The sequence below is a fragment of the Amia ocellicauda genome, chromosome 18 (assembly GCF_036373705.1).
Source record: "Amia ocellicauda isolate fAmiCal2 chromosome 18, fAmiCal2.hap1, whole genome shotgun sequence".
NCBI classification, from domain to species: Eukaryota; Metazoa; Chordata; class Actinopteri; order Amiiformes; family Amiidae; genus Amia; species Amia ocellicauda.
In genome coordinates, this window is record NC_089867.1 from 4,375,568 (window position 1) to 4,397,709 (window position 22,142).

At 37.9% G+C, this 22,142-nt stretch overlaps 1 protein-coding gene across 1 annotated transcript in view; it reads left to right on the top strand.

Moving 5' to 3' along the window:
* Positions 1–22,142, top strand: part of zfpm2a (zinc finger protein, FOG family member 2a) — a 151,374-nt gene that overhangs the window by 77,121 nt on the left and 52,111 nt on the right. The window contains exon 4 of the mRNA XM_066690687.1: positions 350–474. Within this exon, the coding sequence (XP_066546784.1) occupies positions 350–474 (125 nt within the window). The remainder of the gene's footprint in view (positions 1–349; positions 475–22,142) is intronic.

Here is a 22,142-nt window from a genome sequence, read left to right on the forward strand (position 1 = left end):
ACTCTGTCCAGATACAGTGTCATGACATGGGAGCCTATTATCATAACTGTTTGATTAATCACTGTCCCAAAAAAAGTACACTAAATCTAAAAGATAAGATGGCAGAGCACGCCGCTCTCACAGCGCTATCCTGTTGCACAGCTAATTAACTGGAGTTCAACAAAGCATTAACAGGGGTCTTTCTCGGAACAACAGGAATAGTGGTGCTGTAAGTAATTAAGTATGTGATGTTTGAGGCAGATTATGATAAGACGTCTCCTGCTGTATTTGTTTTTTTTAATATGCTTGAGGATACATATGAGCTATACTTATAAACTTGTGTTTTTATCTGTGTTTTGTTTTATTGTAGCAGAGCTAGAAGTGTTCCAGAAAGATGGAGAAAGACGAATTCACAGTCGACAGCAGCTACCAGTGGGCACCACGTGGGGCCCTTTCGATGGGAAGATTGAAATGAGTACTGACAGCAACACCTTGGTACGTCCCTCCTCTGATAAAGCAAGTCTTTGTTAATGATTCCTGTTTTAGTTTTTTCTGAAACTGCACAGCTCCTCTGTCCGTCTTTGACTCCTTTAGACAAAGTCTTTATTTCACTCCAAAGTCTCACGTTCCCTTTGCGATTATTAGCTCGCCATTTAATTAGAACTGAATTCCCACTGAAAGTTGGACAAAGGTTCACCTGACACACTTCCACACAGGTGTTAATCCGTAGAATGGGGGTTTCTACAATATCATATCGAATGTGTGCTACCAAAGATTGTGAAATGTATCCTTTTAACTCTAATCTGAACATTGTATGAGGTAAAATAATGGTTTACTAGGTGGATTTTTATTTGAGTCCAGACCCCATTTGAATAAAGTTGCCTTCTGGTATGTTTTATATTATTCTGCTCCCAATTTTACATCGTTTCAGCATGCCCCACTTGTCTATACGGTTTTGTTAAGTTATTTTAACTACTTAAAAAAATGTTTTGACCTGCCTGCTCCAGTGGTAAAAAATCCTATAGGGTTTAATATTTAATTTTGCTTTTGGATTAATTAAGGAATCCTTATTAAAAATTGTAACGAATCTTCCAGTTATCCTGTTAAGAAACATAAGGAATAGTCCATAAGGATTTTGGACTCAAAGGCCCCTTCTTAAGGATTATTTTAACGCATAACTTTATTAAATAATTCTCTAAATGGTGGTGACTGTTTCAAAGCTTCCATCTCCTTTTACTTTTTTCAGCACTTTCAGCATAATTTATACGTCTTTGAATCATTATTTATTAGGTGAGCTGAAATCTGCACTTCAAATGAAAAAGGTACCTTCAAAGTCAAAAATCACTTTCAAATCCTTTTTTTTAGGGGGGTGGTCATTCTAAAGGTAATTAAAACAGAAATTGCTTACACACAAACACACACACATATTATTTTTAATTTGCCACCATCCCAGTTTGCAATTTGCTAATTGTTAAACAGTGTTGTTACGAGTCTTGTCCTAACACTAGAGTGATTTATGCCGTTAACGCACTTCCTCTAAACATGCATTGCTGATCCATCTGCTTCTCTTCACGTCGCACAGCTCTGATTGGTGGCATTGCAGGTTCACCAGCACTCAGTAAGCCACCTGTTTCTCTTGCAAGGCAAAACAATTCTGACAGACCCAGCCCCAGCTCTGCTCTGCCAATCGTGCGCTGCCCAGTTGGAAAATCATTGTCTGCTAGAACCTGGTAGCACAGATTCAGATCGGCAATTGGTTAAAATACTTGAGAGTCTCGGTGCTATAGAGCATCCCTAATTATGACTAACAAATGCACTGTGCTTATTCTAGAATTGTTGCTATTGTCAAAGCTGTAGGTCTACGTTTTCAATTTTCCTTTGCTGAATACAGCTTTCGAGAAGTCTTTGGAAATGGGCTTTGCTTTTTTATCTCGTATCAACTTATCAGTCGATCTGCGAATTTAAGCCAGAAGTGGTGGAACATATGACCTTCTTCTCAATTTCAATGGTTCATCGGCATATCCAGCGCTTTAATTACATAATTAAGTGATTATCAGTTAATCAAGCAAATAAATAACTGCTCGTGGTTAAATCTGATAGTGGAATGGACTAGAAAGTGTGTTTTGTGAGTACCTTAGGTGTAAGCATTGGATCTAGATTGGATGTCTGTTGCAGAGCTTGTAATTATTTATTTGTTGCAGTAAGCTGGTTCCTTTAATTTTTTACATTTCTGTTTTGCTTTTTCACCATTCATTTTCACATTTGCAGAATTGAACTGAGAGCTTTCACAGTTATTCTGCCATTGCCATATACTATTTAATTTCGCTCATACTATATCTGTTATGTTTCACTGTCCTGATGAAATCCTTAAGGAATATTTGAAACACACTAACATAATTCTGACCCTCCTGAATCTCCCTTTTGTTGCTTTCATCTTCCAGACTTCTGTGCTACCAGACTGTTTGGTGAATACATAAAAAATATAAAATGTCACCTATAGTATCCTATGAAAAAGAAAGGATTCACCTGTAATCTGTAATCACCTTGCTGTATTTCACAGAAGATGTAAAATGAACAGAATTAACTGTGTCACATGCAGTGTAATATTTACAATTCTAATACATTAGCAGAGTATATAGATATATACATTTTTTTCTTCATATTTTCACAGCCTTTATTCAGACAAGCTTGAATGTGACATTGAGAAAATGTATTTCAAAAGGAAAAAAAAGGGAGAATTGAATGGAAGGGAAAGCAGTGTTGTAGAGTAATACTGATGAGAAAGTTACCTAGTTTTGATGCATGTCAGGCCAATGGATATTTCTCCATGGGGTCAGTAAGTGCAATAAAGCATTCGAGGTAGATATAACCCTTGATCACTTTATTGCTCTGCTCTTTTCCCGAGAGGGAATCAGCAGTTATTATGAAGTGTGACCTCAAGAAGCTATTAAATCTAGACATTACTTTATTTTTTTTTTCTTTTAAATTTGAAAATATAGAGGCTGGAGTCACCGAGGACTGAATTACCCTCGCCAGCCAGGTGTAGCTTTGATGTCAGCAGTCACACAGCATGATTTCCAAGCTAGACAAAGTATGAACTAGTAGTGTGATATGTATTGTGCCCGATTGAAATCACTAATTCCATGGCAATATCCGTCTTGATATCATAAAGCCTCTTTGAACTATTGACCGCGACTTCTGCAACTCGAGAGAGAACCGTTTGTCAGGATTGGCATTGCTGCATTACAAAATATATTATTTGTTAAGCACACATTTTATAGATATAAAAGTAATAGCCATTGTAATTTCTGTCATCTTAGTTTCTTGTGATTATGTAAATACAAGATATGTGTGGTATGAATACATAATGTTTTTCACATAACACTTATGGGCCAACAAAACAAAACTGGGTGAGTTCGTATTTATCTGTTTGTATCTTATTTGTATATTCATTTTCATAGAACATCCATAATAAAGACAAATTAATGTTTGCTTTATTGAGGGCAGTATCACTTCAGTACAGTAACTTTCAAGATCAGTATTTTAACCTTTAGCCAAGGTTTTGTTATTTGTTCTACTCCCCAATTATACTTTAATATTTAATTTATTTGTAGCTTGAGGCACCCTGTTGGGCTCGGTATGTTATGAGAAGATTTTTGAATGCAGTGTGAAACCCAATGGGTAGCCAGTGCAGACAATCCAGGACTTTGTGCCAGCTGGACCCTACCGATGGACTGAAACAAGAGTCCACATAATAATGCATTGCAGTAGTCCAGGCAGGAAAAGAGAAAGGGCTGACAGAATCCTGGCATCTACACGTCGGAGATAGGGGCACACCTTTGCAATTGGCAGTGGTGGGAGAAGTGTTTTTTCACTGTAGCTGAGATGTGCAAGGAGAGGCCAGTGTCAAAGTGAGCGAGGGTTTGTCCCTGAAACATTTTCAACACTTTCTGTAATATATAAATTGATCAATCGAGATATAAATGATGGACAAACTTACATCGCCATCATTTAGACACAATTATTACATTATGATCAGTGCCTTTTAACATTTTAAGCCATTTCAAAAACTGTCAAAAAACAGGAATGGATAATTTAATAATTTCTACCCTACTGGGCGGCCCTCTCTCCTTATCACAGAGTCAGGCGTTTTGAATCTGCCAGGGCTGAGCTCTAGCATCGCACTGTGTCACAATGAGAAGAAGTCCCATGCTGTTGTCTGCATCTCGGAGCACATACGACCAATTTGCTAAAAAAAAAAAACTTTTTTCCTGCACTCCGAGACAATGTAGCTTTTTATTTTTCTTGCATAAAGGGTTCACAATCTGGACACAACGAGAGCTATGCAATTTGATGTGCAGTATTTCGTATACTGTTTCATTTACGTTCTTTGAAATGACATATTTAGAGACTTTTCTGGAGGAAACAAAATGCCATTATCTATCCACAACCTGATTTCAAAATTGCCCTCTATACTTTGTACAAAGTAAGATTTGAAAAGTTCTCTGACACGGCCTCTTGTGCACCAGAGGGAATTCCCATTGAGTGATGGGTCTGCCAATGAGGAGCCACATTCCTTGCATTCTCCAGCAGATCAATCAGACAATTAGACTCCAATTAGACAGGCAACACACAGCAGGTGAGGGAATCTTATATTTCTTCAGGCAGGGACCGGCCACCATGCCACAAACTCCAAATTAACACAAATTAATGCTGACACCTAGAAATAAATGTCTGCAATTGGGCTAAATTACCATTCTAGGTTGAAGCAATTGAGTAGCAGGTGTCTGACATTGTGCTAATTAGTTGAACTGGAGAGAGGCTAAGACAAGTTGTATCATTAAACTTAAATAGAAAGATCCTTATATTTGAATACAAAAACGAATACATGTCTCATCAGTGTCAGATGCCAGTCTCATAAGGGGTGTAGATGTATCGAGTATAAAACAGAATTGAATGGGAAAAAAATCATACCCCTCAGCACATTCAAACGTGAATATATGAAATGTATATCTTACATGTAGAAGGTGTGTAATCTTCCAGCTGTTAACAGTTAAGTGCTTAACCATTGTTGCCATTGGTAATAGCGAGATGATTATAATGATAATAATTTGGATCACATTTCAATATGTCATTGTCTTTGTCTGCTGCTGACGGCGTCGAGACCGCAAACCCTTTTGCTGTTATGATTGTGTGGGGGGGGGGGGCGGTTAGTAGGCTTACCTGAGCATATGTCTTCATACAGTCACAAATGTACTTGCCACGTTTCCTGCACGCTGTCACCCTTGATACCCAGCCATTGTTAGCATGCCTGAAAAGATACCGTGGATTCCATTCCCTGGCATTTTTTTTATTTCATTTTTTTTCCCTCTTTTAAGCCACTGTGACAAAATATAAGTAAGTTATTAAAGCTGCTGAAGCTAACAGCCTAAAAACGCCTTGCATCACTTCTTCTAATGTTAATAGATCTTTCAACAGTGATGATAAGAATAGTCTGTTCATAATTTGCTATTTGGTTAGATTTGATTATACATATCAAACGATGGCATGAGGAAAATATAATTCCCTGAACATGAATTCCAGGCGAAGGTAAGGTCATGACAGTGGGCATAAATGAATGTTTAGTATTGTTCTAGATGCTACAGCTGGTGATTCGTGTTGTTTTAGGTTTCTCCAAATACTGCAGAGTTGTGATACACCTTAAATGATATCTTTACTGCGAGTTTGGTTATAGACAAATATATTTTCTGAATATGAGCCTAATATTTTTGGGAGGACATATCAGCACAGATACAATTAGACATGAAAAGCTGACTTCTGAAATAAATTAGGTAACAGCCGAGTGGAAAATCTTGATTCTCAAATTTTTTTCCATGCATTCTTCATGTCAGTGCCAAGTATCATATTATGGAAGTTTAAATGTGGGCTCTGTGTCATGGCACTTCCCAGAATTGTAATTGGACTGGTCATTTGAAGCAAGAAAGTTTTAATATGCAATTTTAAGATACAACTCAGCTCAGCTTTTACTGTGTGGTATTAATAGGTATGTTGTTCACAATGGAGAGCGCTGATGAAGGACTGTGCTTCAGATGTTAGGGTAGTTAAAATCAGGAGCATTTAAGAAAAATACATTAGGTTGTGTCTTTGTTGTGTATAGGCTTGTGTAACACCTTAATAACATCCTATTACACTTGTAGTAGCTTGTGTAATGCCATTACAAGTAAACACTAACTAGAGTTATGTACCAGGTAGTTAGGAACACGATATAACATGTTTGGATGCATGTACGAACTCACAGGCTTTTCCATTTCAATTCAATTAAATCAATATGGCAAAGCCATGGGGTGTTGCCATGGTGCTGGGCTCTTTTAAATGGGCATGGTCTTGGGAAAAATCCATGAAGGCAGGGATATGGTGCAAAATATGGAGTTTTATTATTTACAGTGCGGAGGGCATGACTGAAAACAAAAGCCTAGCTCTTGGTTGAGCTTAACTAAACCTCTTACCACGATCCTCTCTATACAGCTGGGCAGCTGAGCTACTACTCACACTTGACAGACAGACAAAACAATCCAAATCAGTGTCCCAAGTCAAAGTCCAAGCCAAGTTGCAGATCTTCTCTCGCCGAAGTGTGGCACACACTTTTGGGATCTGTTTCCTGTCCCCAGGTACCAGAACCAGACCATCCATGTCCCCAGCCAGCTTCTGCTCTCCCAACACCCATAAAGCCTCTGCTTCCTTATTTTATTTAGGTTCTAGATCATTCATGGGAGCTTCTCTGGTCAGGTGCTTCCAGATGCCAACTCATGCCCCAGGGGGTTCTGGGAAATGTAGTTGTAGTTTGTTTTGCCATTTGTGCCTCTCCTAGCACCATGACATTATAACATAAATTGCTCAGATTAACTGTTCAAGGATGATAAAATAACATTAAAATAAATAAATAAAACGGAAAAGAAAATCATGGTAAATGATGGTAAAATTATAAGTTATTGTTTCCATATTAAAAAAAACAAATATATTTGTAATTCATTCAACTGAAAATTAGGCTTTTTTTCAGTAAAGTTCAATTTAAATTAGAAGTTTTACACTGTATTTACACCAATCAGCCATAACATTATGACCACTGACAGGTGAAGTGAATAACACTGATAATCTCGTTATCATGGCACCTGTCAGTGGGTGGGATATATTAGGCAGCAAGTGAACATTTTGTCCTCAAAGTTGATGTGTTTGAAGCAGGAAAAATGGGCAAGCGTAAGGATCTGAGCGACTTTGACAAGGGCCAAATTGTGATGGCTAGACGACTGGGTCAGAGCATCGCCAAAACTGCAGCTCTTTTGGGGTGTTCTCGGTCTGCAGTGGTCTGTACCTATCAAAAGTGGTGCAAGGAAGGAAAATCGGTGAACTGGTGACTAGGTCGTGGGCGGCCAAGGCTCACTGATGCACAAGGGGAGCGAAGGCTGGCCTGTGTGGTCTGATCCAACAGATGAGCTACTGTAGCTCAAATTGGTGATAAAGTTAATGCCGGTTCTGATAGAAAGGTGTCAGAACACACAGTGCATCGCAGTTTGTTGCATATGGGGCTGCGTAGCCGCAGACCAGTCAGGCTGCCCATGCTGACCCCTGTCCACTGCCGAAAGCACCTACAATGGGCACGTGAGCATCAGAACTGGACCACGGAGCAATGGAAGAAGGTGGCCTGGTCTGATGAATCACGAGTTCAAGGTGTTGACTTGGCCTCCAAATTCCCCAGATCTCAATCCAATCCACCATCTGTGGGATGTGCTGGACAAACACCTCGCAACTTACAGGACTTAAAGGATCTGCTGCTAACGTCTTGGTGGCAGACACCACAGCACACCTTCAGAGGTCTAGTGGAGTCCATGCCTCGAGGGGTCAGGGCTGTTTTGGCGGCAAAAGGGGGACCTACACAATATTAGGCAGGTGGTCATAATGTTATGGCTGATCAGTGTATATGCCACAAGATAGCCTGTTCAGTTGTTCAAATGTCTACTTTTAAAATACATCATTTATTTGTATACATCAGATTTGTATGGATTGTTACAAATCAGTACATATAATCTCACTGTAAGTTGGTAGGTCTTTTTGATCAAATAATGGGAAAAGGTGAAGAATTAATTGAGAACATAATTAATGGAGAATGTCTATTTACACTTAATCACCACATTATATGTGCCCACCATTTTCATTGTTTTGCAGGAAATGCTTTCTAATTCATGTACTTAATGTGGTAATTACTTAATGGGTCTTTGCATCAATTTAGCCTGACAACTTGATCATTCCTAAACTGACATGTGTAAGGAAAGGACGTTGAACTGCAGTTTAATAAGGTCGAGGAAAGTCTAGCACTGCCTCTAGCCATACTGTAAACCGTTTTGGGGGCTTGTTTTTTTTTTTTTTTCTCTCTGTACAAGGCGGTGAAAAGAGAACAGACACTTAATTCCAGTATTCTGTGCTTGTTGGCGTTGTGCTTTCAAACATGGCCTAGTTACTATTGCCATGACTGCAACCGCAATGGCAGATTGTTATTATTCAATTTGCATATGACATGTCAGAACATAAGAAGGATCTGTCTTGATTTTTGTTGTTTTCTACGGCTAAAATGTAACAACACTAAGATCTCCCATACACTTCTATCCCATGCCGTGTGAACAGCGTCTTAAAGAGCAGTTGGTGGCACCATTGTTTGCTCGGAAAAGCAGGGTTTTTTTGGAACGGCAAATCAAAGCTGTATCAGTCCTGATTTCTGTGTTGAACCCACACAAACAGTACTGTGTCATGTCTATTTAGTTCTGCATACTTGGGAAGCCTCCAGGTGCAAATGTGTGGTGGACTTTCAGAATTGTTTTTTTTTCCCCTTTCCATCTTCTTCTTCTCCGACGGCACTGAATACAGGACTGCAAACTGACAAGACACTTCTTAATTTGTACACTGAAAAAGGTATAGTCTGTCAAGCACAGGAGGAGGTTTATTGTGTATTTTTGGTTAGGGGATAGGGATAGGGAACTGCATACCAAAAACTCGAAAATTATTCAGCCCATCACTCACTGTTTATCTGTTCCCTTTTTTCCTCTCGCTCCCTCTCCCCCTCAAATATGTTTATTGTTAGCTCGTAAACTTTAACAAGTGGTAGAGGATTTTTCTGGGCTGAAATTATATTTTTCTTCTTGTCATTACTTCATTAATCAAGAGGAGGCATTCTGAAAAATGTTTTGTTTTGGAGGCTGCAATCTATTTTTTTTTTGTTGTTAATCTGCGCCCGTGGCAGGTTTCCCTTCTGAAACGCAGCGCTAAGCAGCGGTATCGCAGGCCCATTGTTGTAGCCCCTGTCATAGCAAGGAGAGGGTGATGCAGGCCTGCGTTCGCCTGATAAGGAAAAGAGGATTCAACATGGCTGGAAAGGAGAATCAGTGGGACTTGAGAGTGGAGTATAGATGGGGTTCTGCGCACACACACACACACACACACACACACACACACAAACCCTCTCTCTCTCACACTTTCTCTTTCTCTCTCTCTCACACGCACACACACACACACACTCTCTCTCTCTCTCACACACACACACACACACACACACACAAACACACACACACACAAGCACTCACACAACAGCAAAGACGCACTCTTTCCTAGGCAGATACAGGCGACGAAAGCAGTATATATAAGCAAACACACAAAGGTAGCCTAATTAGTGTCGAAAAAAGTTGGGCATAATTTACATTTATGTTAATATTTGGCATCAGTTCTCATTGACTTATTTGCATTAATGAACTGTTTCCATCAGCAAATCCAAAGGAAGTTTCACTTGCGGTTTGGTAGCTAATATTCAGAGGGTTTGCCATATTAGCGTTGTTGCTGTTTTTTTACTTTTTCTAATTTGTCTGTTTGCTTATTTGTTTTATTTTCTCTGTCTTTATATGCCCTATTCTTTCCTTTTATCCCATATTCTTCCATGGCACCATGTATTTGGATTGATATCATGGAATGTTGGCCTTAAATTGAGTATCACTTTGTGACCTGTGCTCACAGCAGATTTTTGGAACCAACTGAAGTACAGAAGCATGTTACTGAACACGCACACGCACACACACACAAAGACACACACACATGCTAGATTAAAAATGATATAGTATATGTTAGAATGTTGTATTTTGGGGGTTACAGCAAAGAGATCTTTTGAAAAATCATAATCTTTCAGGTTTGTTTGTAATCGTCCCTTGACAGATGCACCCAAGGACTCATGCTGTCCTGTGCTGATGGGTGCAGGAAGGTGTAGCCACAATCACTGGGAATTCCCGTTATCTTAAAGCGATTCACTCTCAACATGCCTCTGTACATACTTGTATTAAGAAGGCCCTCTAACTATACAGCATATATTTCCCATTCAATTCCAATATGTAATACAGTGTGTGAGATGTAAACAAATTGTGTTGTACACTAAAGAAAAGAAAATGAAACAAGACAACTGTCCCACAGTGTCCCTATCCCTTCTCATATGCCTGTCCATGTTTCCAGACAGACTGATAACATACAAAAAGATTGCAAATTGTAATTTAGGGCTGTTTTTTTTGTTTCCACTCTCATACCGAGAGTGAGGTCATAGATCTACAACTCAGCCTCCCCCAAACACTTCAGTATATCTCATCCCAGTCTCCGATAGTAACATACAGTAAGCAACTGCACAGTCCTTTTTTTTCCCCCTCATGTTATCATACTCAAGTTCTGCCACTGTGACATTCCAAGTAACACGAATAAGGCTGTTGAAAAAGCACTCAATCTCTCTCCTAGTCAATTTAAAGAAAAAAAAAACAGTAAAATCCCACAAACATTGCAAGAGTGCTTCATTTTTTAAACGCTCTTTTTGAAGTGGATATTGGGTTAAGGTGGGGGGGGCGGGAATGTTTCCAAACATCCGTTCTATGAAACACCACTCATTTTTCTTTAATGAGCTGGCTCTTTGCAGAGAACAGCTGAGACCTCTACTTTGTAACCAGCCAAATGGTTAGCTTTCTATAACAACACCTCAGCATTCATGGGAGTTGACTTCAAATGAAATGAGGGAAAAATAAATAAAAATGTACAGACTCAAGAGGTTTTCTGTTCATCCCATGGGAGTTTCATATGTGGAGGTGGATCAGTAGGTAAGTATTAAACAGTATACAAAACATACACAGGTAATCTGCAATGTCTTCGTTGTGTTTGAGTTACAGTTGCTTTCTGGATCACTCAATATGGGATAATTGTGACCAGTTTAGTGACCAGCATACTATCTGATTTGTGTGCCTGGATCAGAAATTGGTCTCGTTTTCTTATTTGAAAGGATTTGTTTTCCACCATATTTATTTAAATGTACACACTAATGGGGATTGTTTGTTTACTGTCCTCCCACATATGTATTCATGCTTATGAGGTTTTGCGGTTGCTGAAAAGTTTCAGGAAACCATAATATGTGCCAGTCAATTCCACAACACTTTGTTAAGGTTCTAATTAGGGGCACTAAACTGAAGTTAAACAGATGTCTATCTTTATTTACTGAAGGTATGAATCCTAATTTCACTGTAAAAGTCAATCTTTAACACTTAACTTTAAGGATTACAGTTTTACACATAACCTTGTCTTGATTGTCACTCTCTAGTGTAGCTCTCCGAACCTCCAGGAAAACCGGCCTTCTACCCCACTTATTGTGCAAGTAGTGGGAGGAAGACAACAACAGTAACACATTCCCAACATTTAAAAATTTGGACTTGTTCAGTAGCTAATAATGAATTACAATAACTAAGATCTTGGAGTGAAGCCGCTCTGGAAGACCAAATCCACTTACCTAAAAAATTAAATAAAAATAATAAAAATAGTAATAATAATAATAATAGTGTTAACATTAATTTCTGAAAAGAAAAGATTTTGGTGACAGGTTTGTTATTGCAAAAGGTGGGGGATATACAAGTTGAATTGCAGCACTTCCAAATACAGAATAGATCAAATTCAAGAAGAGAATTTAAGTCTTTATCAGATTCTTTACCAAATCCTCTTCAATGAGACATTGCTGGAAGATGTGCTATCTTGAAACTGGAGCAAAACTTTCTTTGGCCCCAAACAGGACAAGGGGAAAAGAGTGCAAAACTAAATGAATAGACCTGCCCTGCTCAGTTTCAGCTGACACTGGGATTCAATGTGTTTTGGTCCAGTTTCCCGCTCTCTGATGCCCTGGCATCCAACTCTTAAGATCCCCTGAAGCTTTGTCCGCTTCACCTATTTCAGATCGAAGGCAACCCCATGGGTGGCAGACCCCTGCTGCTCGGACCTGATAAGTCTCTGAGTCTGCTCTCCCTTGGCCTTTCTCCTGCCAAGGCCAAAGACAAAACCCTGTCACATCACCCCTGATGGATGAACAGCAGAAAATGAAAGTATTCGACAAAAATGCAGATTTGGCTCGTTGTCTGCTCTGTTATCAAGGCAGCAGAAGATAAAAAACCCAGATAAAGCATTAAGAGTAGTAGTCTGGAGAATGTCTAGTTAACCATCATGGTGGTCTGTAACATTAGGCCCTGTGTATGAGGCTGTCAAACATGAATATTGCACTGTGGGGTCATTGGTAAACTAATTGGGTAAGAAAGACCATTTCCAGTCCTAGACGCTTGTCTTTTAACAGTCAGTGTGCTGAGAAACTGATAAGGAAGTTCATGTCTAATGCATTTAGCAGGGGCAGGTTTGCCATCTTTATCAAATTTACTTTTCTTTGGTGTAAATATTGTCAGCCCATAAAGTGGTTTTATGAAGACCCTATTTGTCTGAAGTGCACACTACTATTAAACTGTTTAATATTTGCAACGGCATGCAAATAGTCCCCGGCAAATGCAATATAGGTGTGAAACCTATCCCTGAAATAGTTTGATTAGCCAGAGCAGTTTTTTGTGCAAACTGCAGACACGTCTCTTTATAACTCTTGAAAATAAACTATGCAGTAGATTAAAAAAAGAAAAAGATGTAATACATTCTGAAAGCTATTGCTTAAGATAATATTTTTGCCACAGCAAATGATGCAACCAACAAAAAGTCTATTTGTCGCTCGAAATTTGTGTTCTGTTGATTGAGCAATTTATCATTTTGAAGAATAGTAAAATGATGTATTTGCTTTGAATTAGCTGCTTGCTCTCCGCTACTGTTTAGTCTTTTCTGCCTTTAGACCTTGGTTCAACAGCTCTCTGTTTGTATGGCATGTTTTCAGAGAGCATATGAAATGTGACATGGAAAAAAAGGAAAATAACTACATTTTGGTTGTTTAGTTTTATTATTATTGAATCTGCAAATCTGAAACACATATCAGAAGTGCTGGCTAGGTTGCTTCCTGTTTGAGTTATGAATGATTGGTGACAGTTGAATTATGTCAGTACTGTTATTTAATTGACTTGTTTGCATGCAGTGCTTATGAAAGGTGCTTCACAAACTGAGTTATTATCACTGATATCAGTTTTTATTGTTTAAACAGTCACATTTGGAAACTAAAATCACATATCAAAAGTGAAAATGCATTACTGAAGTAGTAAAACTTTTGTTAATCAAGTTTGTTGTGCACTTTATTGACTGAAACGGCCAGTGGAGGAGAGCAGGTAAAATATCTTGTTTGAATGTACAACGAAGAAAAGAATTTAAATTAGTCTTTCTTCAAACTCCATGAATATGGATCTCATTGTCTTACCTTTGGTCTTTCGGCAATGCTTTTATTTCAAGTATTATGTTGCATGAAATTATTTTTCTTAAACAATGCAGTTTAGCTGTCGTGGCAATAGTTCTTGCAATTTTAGACTTCACAGAGGCACAGCGAAGAGTTCAAAAGAATAAATAAATATGTATTTATTAAAGTCATGTTCTGTATAGCTTGGAACAATTTTCATTTCTAGTCTTCAGAAATACGTTTTATTTTAATGCAAGCGCATGTTGATTGATTTCTCAGGGCTTTGCATCAGGCGTATCTTAATTGAAATTATTATTATTTATTTTGGACAGAATGTATTACTTATATTACAGTTTTTTTTTTTTTCAGTTGTTACTCTCAAAAGATGATGCAACCTATGTCAAAATGTACAAGTATTATTATTATCATCATCATTTATTGTTATGCAAGGTACACCTTTTCCAGTATCCAAAATCGGGTTAGGTTTTTATCCTCTTCATGCAACATGGCGGAAGCCTCTTTCCAAAAACTGTTTGTGTTATTTAGCTACAGCTGGAAGGAAAAAATAAAATAAATAAAGCAATATGAAATACTTCTCCACTGCTTTTTCCCTATGAATATATAAAAATGCTTGGGGCTACAGATGTCTCTCCTGACAACAACTCCCCCTTAATTTTACTATTGCTGATAGCACCTAAGTGACTGGTATCTTAGAACAACCTACCCGGTTGTGTTTTGTATACTTTCATACCTAGAAACTGCTGCTCCTCATTTCTGACAGTATTTGATTCTGTGTACCTATAACTTTAAAATGCTGTGGGAATCACAGGGGACACCAATCACCAATCACCTGACACCAATCAATAGCAAATTAGGGTCTAATAAAATAGGGAACATAAGCACACAATGGTCAGATGGCATTCAAACCTATATAAAAACTAGATAGTTTGCATGATTAGTAGGTTTTATGATTCATTATCAGAACCATAAACATAGAATAAGTACATAATATGTTTATGTTCAAATTAAAAAATACTGTGCTTCTTAAGTGCCAAAATGAATACATGCATACATACATACATATAAATGGGGAGCCATTGTAAAGCTTATGAAAAGTATACTGTTTTTTAATTTGTGAGCAGTGTGTCTTATTTTCACTGTAGCAGACCCATGGGCCTGCGGGAGTCAGAGTAAATGTGAAAGGTTATTATTATGCCACTGCCAAAACTTAATTACTCCCTGGTCTTTATTTGCCTGTGAAGTGAAGGGAAAATGTAACAGTAGCATTATAAAGTTCAGCACATGGAGCCATTTCAAACGCTGATTAAAACACTGAGGGTTGTAAAGTTTTCTCCGTGTGGGCTGTGGACTGGCGGACTCTGAGTGGTTCGAAAGTGCTTATAAGTGCACTACACACAAGTTTAACTCTGAGTAACAGTGCTTAGTGAGAAAAGGAAATGGTCAACGCTGCCACTTTTGATGCAACCTAGACGATACAGTGCAAGTTGGATCAGATTCAGAAATGGGCAGAACGATGGCAAATTAAATCACTTACACTTAACGTAAGGACATCAAGAATACTATAAATAGTTATAGTCGTTACATCACAAAATATATACATACCAGGGAACAACAGCCAGACCTATCCCAGAATTAAAATAAATGTGTCTCTTCTGATGAGAACATGACTTTCCTGTTCCCTTGCTATGTGCCAAGAATGACTTTACAACAGTGCTGTTGCCTCATTCCCATACAGTACTTTGAATGTAGGATTTGGGACGAGCGTATTTCTTGAGGGCAATTTCTGCCTTGACTTGATGTTTGGAGCTGGAATCATGCTCACTGCCTGCAGGTTTGTTGCAATGTAGATTGCTTGAAATGGGCTTATTATAGTGTAACTAGGCAAATGTGCCACTGAATGAGGGTGACAAAGCAAAATGAGATATTGGTGGACAGTTACTGGTAAACTGGTGTTTGTGATGCATATGTCAATCAAGAAAAACAAAATATAGTTTGACTATAATGGTATATGTGTATATGCTGTTACTTAACTGAAACAAATCATTCAAAACCCTCTTTTCTTTTTTGTTTAATACAAATGCAGTGTTGTTAATCACCAATACATAGTGTTCATTCCACAATACAACATATTACATTTTCTGAACAAACTTAATGTTATAAGCAGTAAAGCCAACATTATTCTCACACTTCTTAAACAGCCCCCGTGATATATATTAATAGTGAATTTTTTAGTTTATGTATTTATATAGGCAGAGGTTGATGAGTAAAGCAAATAAAAGTACTATAGTTCTGCTGCCAGGAAGATCCACTGTTTTATAGTGTTATCCTTCATGCATTATGACTACACATCGTCTATTGTTAATTGTTTTCAGTTCAATTTTAAGAACATTTGCATATCCAATTTAGTAAATACATTCTCCTTTCTTCTTCTTTCTTCTTCTTTATCCTTATTTTGCCAGTTACAGTACATACATTGCCAGGGCATACAGTACAACTTTGGATGTTGCATAGAGCTTACAGTCAGCCTTCAGCAGAATGTCTTTATTTTTATTTGTTAATGTGGCACGTCAAAATCTCTTTCTTTGATTTTGTTGGGAATGGGAATGTCCCCCTCTCAATACACAGCCCTCTCCTACAAAAGATGTACAACCTTCAGGTGTGTACCTCAGATAATGTTGAATTCGGTGAATAAATTGCAGCATTGTAATTGCAATCTGTTTGATTCTACTGTGAAAGACAAATATATTTACCAGGCTGCATACAATATGCAAAATAATGAATGTGCAGTTTAATAAAGGTCAAACCAGCATTGCATTTCAGAAAATAGTATTCATTTGTGTGTATATATAAACTGAATTCCAGATTATGTTGTATGTAAACAAAAATATTCATACAATTAAATGATTTACCAAACAATATTACGCACAGCATAATGGGTATGTTGCAATTGACACAAACATTAGTTAGGCAATACATTGTCATAGGGGTTATATCGAAGGTAAGAAGGTATTGTGAAACATAAGCTCATTATTTTCACAATGGGCAGGGCTAAAGAGTGTTACATAAGATAAAATGTTGTATACTTAGAGGTATGCCCACATCGATATAGACAAGCCTTATATTATGTTGTGGTATGCTATGGTCTGATTAGTAGTAAAAAAACAAAACAAAAACAAACAAAAAAAAGAATATTGTTTCCAATCCAGAGTTTCATCTTGATATAAGAAGAGGCTTATAATTGAAAAGAAAAGGTTTCTCTATGCCATGCTCACATACTTTTAGAAACATCATTCAGCATCCTCGATTTCCACCACATTTTGGAAGAGGGGAAACCATCCTTGTACATGATTGGCTGTTGCCATCACCTGACCTTAATCCAAAGTAAATAATAGTGGTTGATCTGAAGGAAGCCACGACTGGAAATTATTTATTTGTCTTAAGTCAATAACACAGCCAAAATTGATCTGAATACTCATGTAGGTGTGTTTATGTAGATATACGTGTGTATGTGTTTTACGCAAGAATGTAATTTTGAATATATTACATATTTTGTATAGTTTACAGCTATAGTAAACAGTAAACCATTTTGCATTTAATGTAAACACAGAGATTATTATATTTTATTTCTCCTGTCAATACTAATAATCACACACCAAAATAACACATTTATAAATAATACCTACATTCAAATACTACTATTGCTAATACATAATAATAATAATAATAATAATAATAATAATAAAATGTGCTGCATTACAGTTTTAGGAAGTTGGACGAGTCTCTGTTACAGATTTCATGCTGTTTTTCCTCTAGTATGAAAACCTTCAGACCTGGGATTTAGCAACTGTTATTTTTCACTGGTGTCTGTTCTGCTGCAATCCACACTCAGAAGCTCTTAAAACCATTTACCAGAAGTAGTTTATGTTATTTGTCTCAGTTCTACAGTCAATGTGTTAATGCATATTTTCTGGTTGGTTGTTTTCTTAGAAAGAAATGCATTTGTTTGCTGTTAGTCAATTTACTAACAATATCATTAGGGATTGTGCAGACCAGTTCTGACTGGTCATTTAAAATGGAACCCTTCTCATTGTTTAGGTATAGCATGTAATAAATGAATGAATTATTTCATATATGTGTACAGTATGTGTGTGTGTGTGTGTGTGTGTGTGTGTGTGCTGGATTAATGAAACTGCAATAATATTAAATGAATGAATGATTTAATTGATTAAAAAGAAAAGTCAATTTAACAAAGTAAAAAAAAAAAAGAAAGATTGCAGAAAAAAAGCATTCTTTTGCACTCAAGCAGTAAACTAGCTGTAGAGCTGCACAGGGAGAGATTTCTTCAGAATTATCTCCCACCTCACATTTGCTCTTAGGCAAGCAGTTTAAAAGCCAAGCGATTGAGCCAGTGATCCAATTTGAAATGCAGAAATGATTAGAGCAGCTTGCCTCATTTCATATCGAAACTCTCTGATTTATGACAGGGCAGCCGCCAAGATCTATCTCCAAAGGGAATTAGTGTGCGATTTTTGCATATTTCTGTTATTTAGCCTCCCAATAGCAGATGCTAGCTAGAAAAAAATACTGCATAGAGGTGTTTTTTTGGTTGTTGTTGTTTTTTTTTTTTTTAATCAGCAGATGAAACCAGTGTCATCCAAAAATTCTCCAATAGAGTAAAATGAAACAAAATGGTGAGTCCAGTTGTATCTGTCCCTCATTGCCCAAGACAGGTATACAAAATAAAACCAAGGTAGGGTTTGCAATTTGGAGTCCAAAACATGCATTGCAGCAGCAATACGTTCATTTTACATACATATATAAATAAATAAATACTTTTCAGGCAATGATGGAATGCACTCTTGGCTTGTTATGCACCCATCCTTGAGGCTAAGGAAATCTTAATACAGCAGGTGATAACAAAGCAAGTAGAAATCTGTCCTAATGAAATTTCCAGTTGACCACTTGCAATTGGTTTTCCTGTGGCGGACAGCTAATTGCAACTGACTTTTTCAACTGGCGGATCCCCTTTTGTTGTAAACAGTGTCTCCGGAAGGAAGGAAAAAATTGTCACTGATTTATCTGACTCTGTCGATAACCATGGAATAACATGTTCACTGGCCTTAACCAGCCCTGACTGTCGAGGGCGGCATTTTAATACTCGTCTTACTGTGAGTGGCGCCTTCTTTCAAAAGTACGCTCTGAGACTCTGAAGGAGAGTTCCCAAGATATCTACATGTCGAAAACCCAAAAAAAAGTTTGTAGTGCCAGGGGGGTCATTTTTGCATTTGAGTGCAGAAGCAGGCTGGTCAATCCATTATTAATTAGAATGAGATGAACTGCGATGAAAATAAAGCTGCCCATTAAATTATTTAGGAAAGGGGGACTGTAAATTACGCTCGCTCTACAAAATATTGCTGGATATACATTTCAACTTAAAATAGGCTGGAAATAACCTTTAGAATAGCAAGACTGTGAATACGAGCATTTATTCATGCCTTCGGTATTTCATTGGTGTTCAGAGGTAGAACATCCAAAATTATATGTATTTCAAAGCCATTTCTCTTGAAATTACTATTTTGATTTTCTTGTTAAATTAATTCAGTATCTACCATTGTAATGGTTGCATGTCATGATTATCAATAGACACAAAAGTCATGCTTGCCTAGATGTCTTAATGAGTTGTTTTTTACAGGCACCTATGATATACACTCACCTAAAGGATTATTAGGAACACCTGTTCAATTTCTCATTAATGCAATTATCTAACCAACCAATCACATGGCAGTTGCTTCAATGCATTTAGGGGTGTGGTCCTGGTCAAGACAATCTCCTGAACTCCAAACTGAATGTCTGAATGGGAAAGAAAGGTGATTTAAGCAATTTTGAGCGTGGCATGGTTGTTGGTGCCAGACGGGCCGGTCTGAGTATTTCACAATCTGCTCAGTTACTGGGATTTTCACGCACAACCATTTCTAGGGTTTACAAAGAATGGTGTGAAAAGGGAAAAACATCCAGTATGCGGCAGTCCTGTGGGCGAAAATGCCTTGTTGATGCTAGAGGTCAGAGGAGAATGGGCCGACTGATTCAAGCTGATAGAAGAGCAACTTTGACTGAAATAACCACTCGTTACAACCGAGGTATGCAGCAAAGCATTTGTGAAGCCACAACACGTACAACCTTGAGGCGGATGGGCTACAACAGCAGAAGACCCCACCGGGTACCACTCATCTCCACTACAAATAGGAAAAAGAGGCTACAATTTGCACAAGCTCACCAAAATTGGACAGTTGAAGACTTGGAAAAATGTTGCCTGGTCTGATGAGTCTCGATTTCTGTTGAGACATTCAGATGGTAGAGTCAGAATTTGGCGTAAACAGAATGAGAACATGGATCCATCATGCCTTGTTACCACTGTGCAGGCTGGTGGTGGTGGTGTAATGGTGTGGGGGATGTTTTCTTGGCACACTTTAGGCCCCTTAGTGCCAATTGGGCATCGTTTAAATGCCACGGCCTACCTGAGCATTGTTTCTGACCATGTCCATCCCTTTATGACCACCATGTACCTATCCTCTGATGGCTACTTCCAGCAGGATAATGCACCATGTCACAAAGGTCGAATCATTTCAAATTGGTTTCTTGAACATGACAATGAGTTCACTGTACTAAACTGGCCCCCACAGTCACCAGATCTCAACCCAATAGAGCATCTTTGGGATGTGGTGGAATGGGAGCTTCGTGCCCTGGATGTGCATCCCACAAATCTCCATCAACTGCAAGATGCTATCCTATCAATATGGGCCAACATTTCTAAAGAATGCTTTCAGCACCTTGTTGAATCAATGCCACGTAGAATTAAGGCAGTTCTGAAGGCGAAAGGGGGTCAAACACAGTATTAGTATGGTGTTCCTAATAATCCTTTAGGTGAGTGTAGAAATCCATAGGTTGAAGCTGTTAAAACAGGTCTCTATATGACTATATTTTTAGAGGTATATGTGAATCTTTGCTTTGTACTAAACTTGAAGGTCTAGTTGTTCTACTTTGCTTATTGATTTGAGATGCATTACATGCACTGGAATCAGACGTTCCCAATGTAATGTTTTAAGTGAGTACAGCCAGTCCTAAACAATTATCCATGTTAACCCCCACAAATCAACTAAATTGAGCTTAAACGGTACCCAAGAGTTCCTTTCTTGATTGGAAGGTAGCAATCTATCTGTGCCAATGAAATACAACAGTATGATTTGTATTATATTCTTTATTTTCATATTATTTTACGTCTAAGTGGATTAAATAACTGGTTGGTTCAATAAAAACAGGAAAAAAAGCACAGAAAATTCCCCCCACGTCTCTAGAGCTTAACTGGTGGAATGTGACGATGAGAAAGGGTTAAGAGTGGTCAGTCCTTGTGAAATGGTCAGTGTGATATCATTAGCTTGTTGTTTACACAGGATCCAGGGGTTAGGAAGCTGAGTGTCACCAGCCACTTTCTTCTTCACCTCCTTCAGCTGATCAGAGGATCAGAGTATCAAGGAAGGATTAGTAGCGACTTGGGATTTGTGTGATTGGTTAATTTATTGCGGTGATGGCAACCCTTTCATCTATGGCAACATTTAATCAGCCCAGCCACGGAGGCTATTACAGGTTAGCTCTTTTCTTGAGTCAGTCCGGCTGTGCCATCAGCTCTATCACAATTCCCCTGAAATTTCCAAATTATCTGGAACAGGCTTTAGCTTCTCAGTAATAAAAATTAGAACAGATTCCTGATAGAAGCTTTCGCTCGCACAGGGCCAATTATAAATAGTACAGCCGTGCCTTTAAAAAAAAAAAAAAAAAAGAAGAAGAAGAAGAAATCCCAACTCTCAAAGAGGTGCAGAACTTATCGTCGACTGCTCTGCTCTGATCCAAATCCGTGTGGCTGAAAATTTATATTAGATTTTATCGCAGAGGCCTAAGTCTAGAAAAATCAATGAAGGTTATCTTTTATGTTGCAGCAACTTGTGGAAATATTGATTTTCATTTTATAGTGAATTTGGAGCATCAGTTTGTAATCACTTCTTCGCTGACTACACCGTTTTCCCCACTGTATCTTTTACACGTTTAACAGTAACAGCCCCTAGAAGAAGAAAAAAAAGAGAAAGAAAAACAAGCCGGGCAAATATCGAAAGCAGTGGTGTGAAGTGAGAAAGCAATAAAGAAAAAAATCACACAACTGCTCCAGTGTCTGAGCAAAGTGGTTCATTTAAAAAATAAATTGTGTATTTATGATGTCTACAAATAAACAAGTATACGAACCAGTATATATTAGCAAATGTTATGCTTTTATGAACTGGCAGTGTGAGTATGTTTGTTAGTTTTTTCCTTCAAGTATTCATTTGATATGCTTTTTATAATTAAAAAAATACTTAGGTTGTGAGAAATGGCTTTTCCCTTGATGTCTATCCATTGT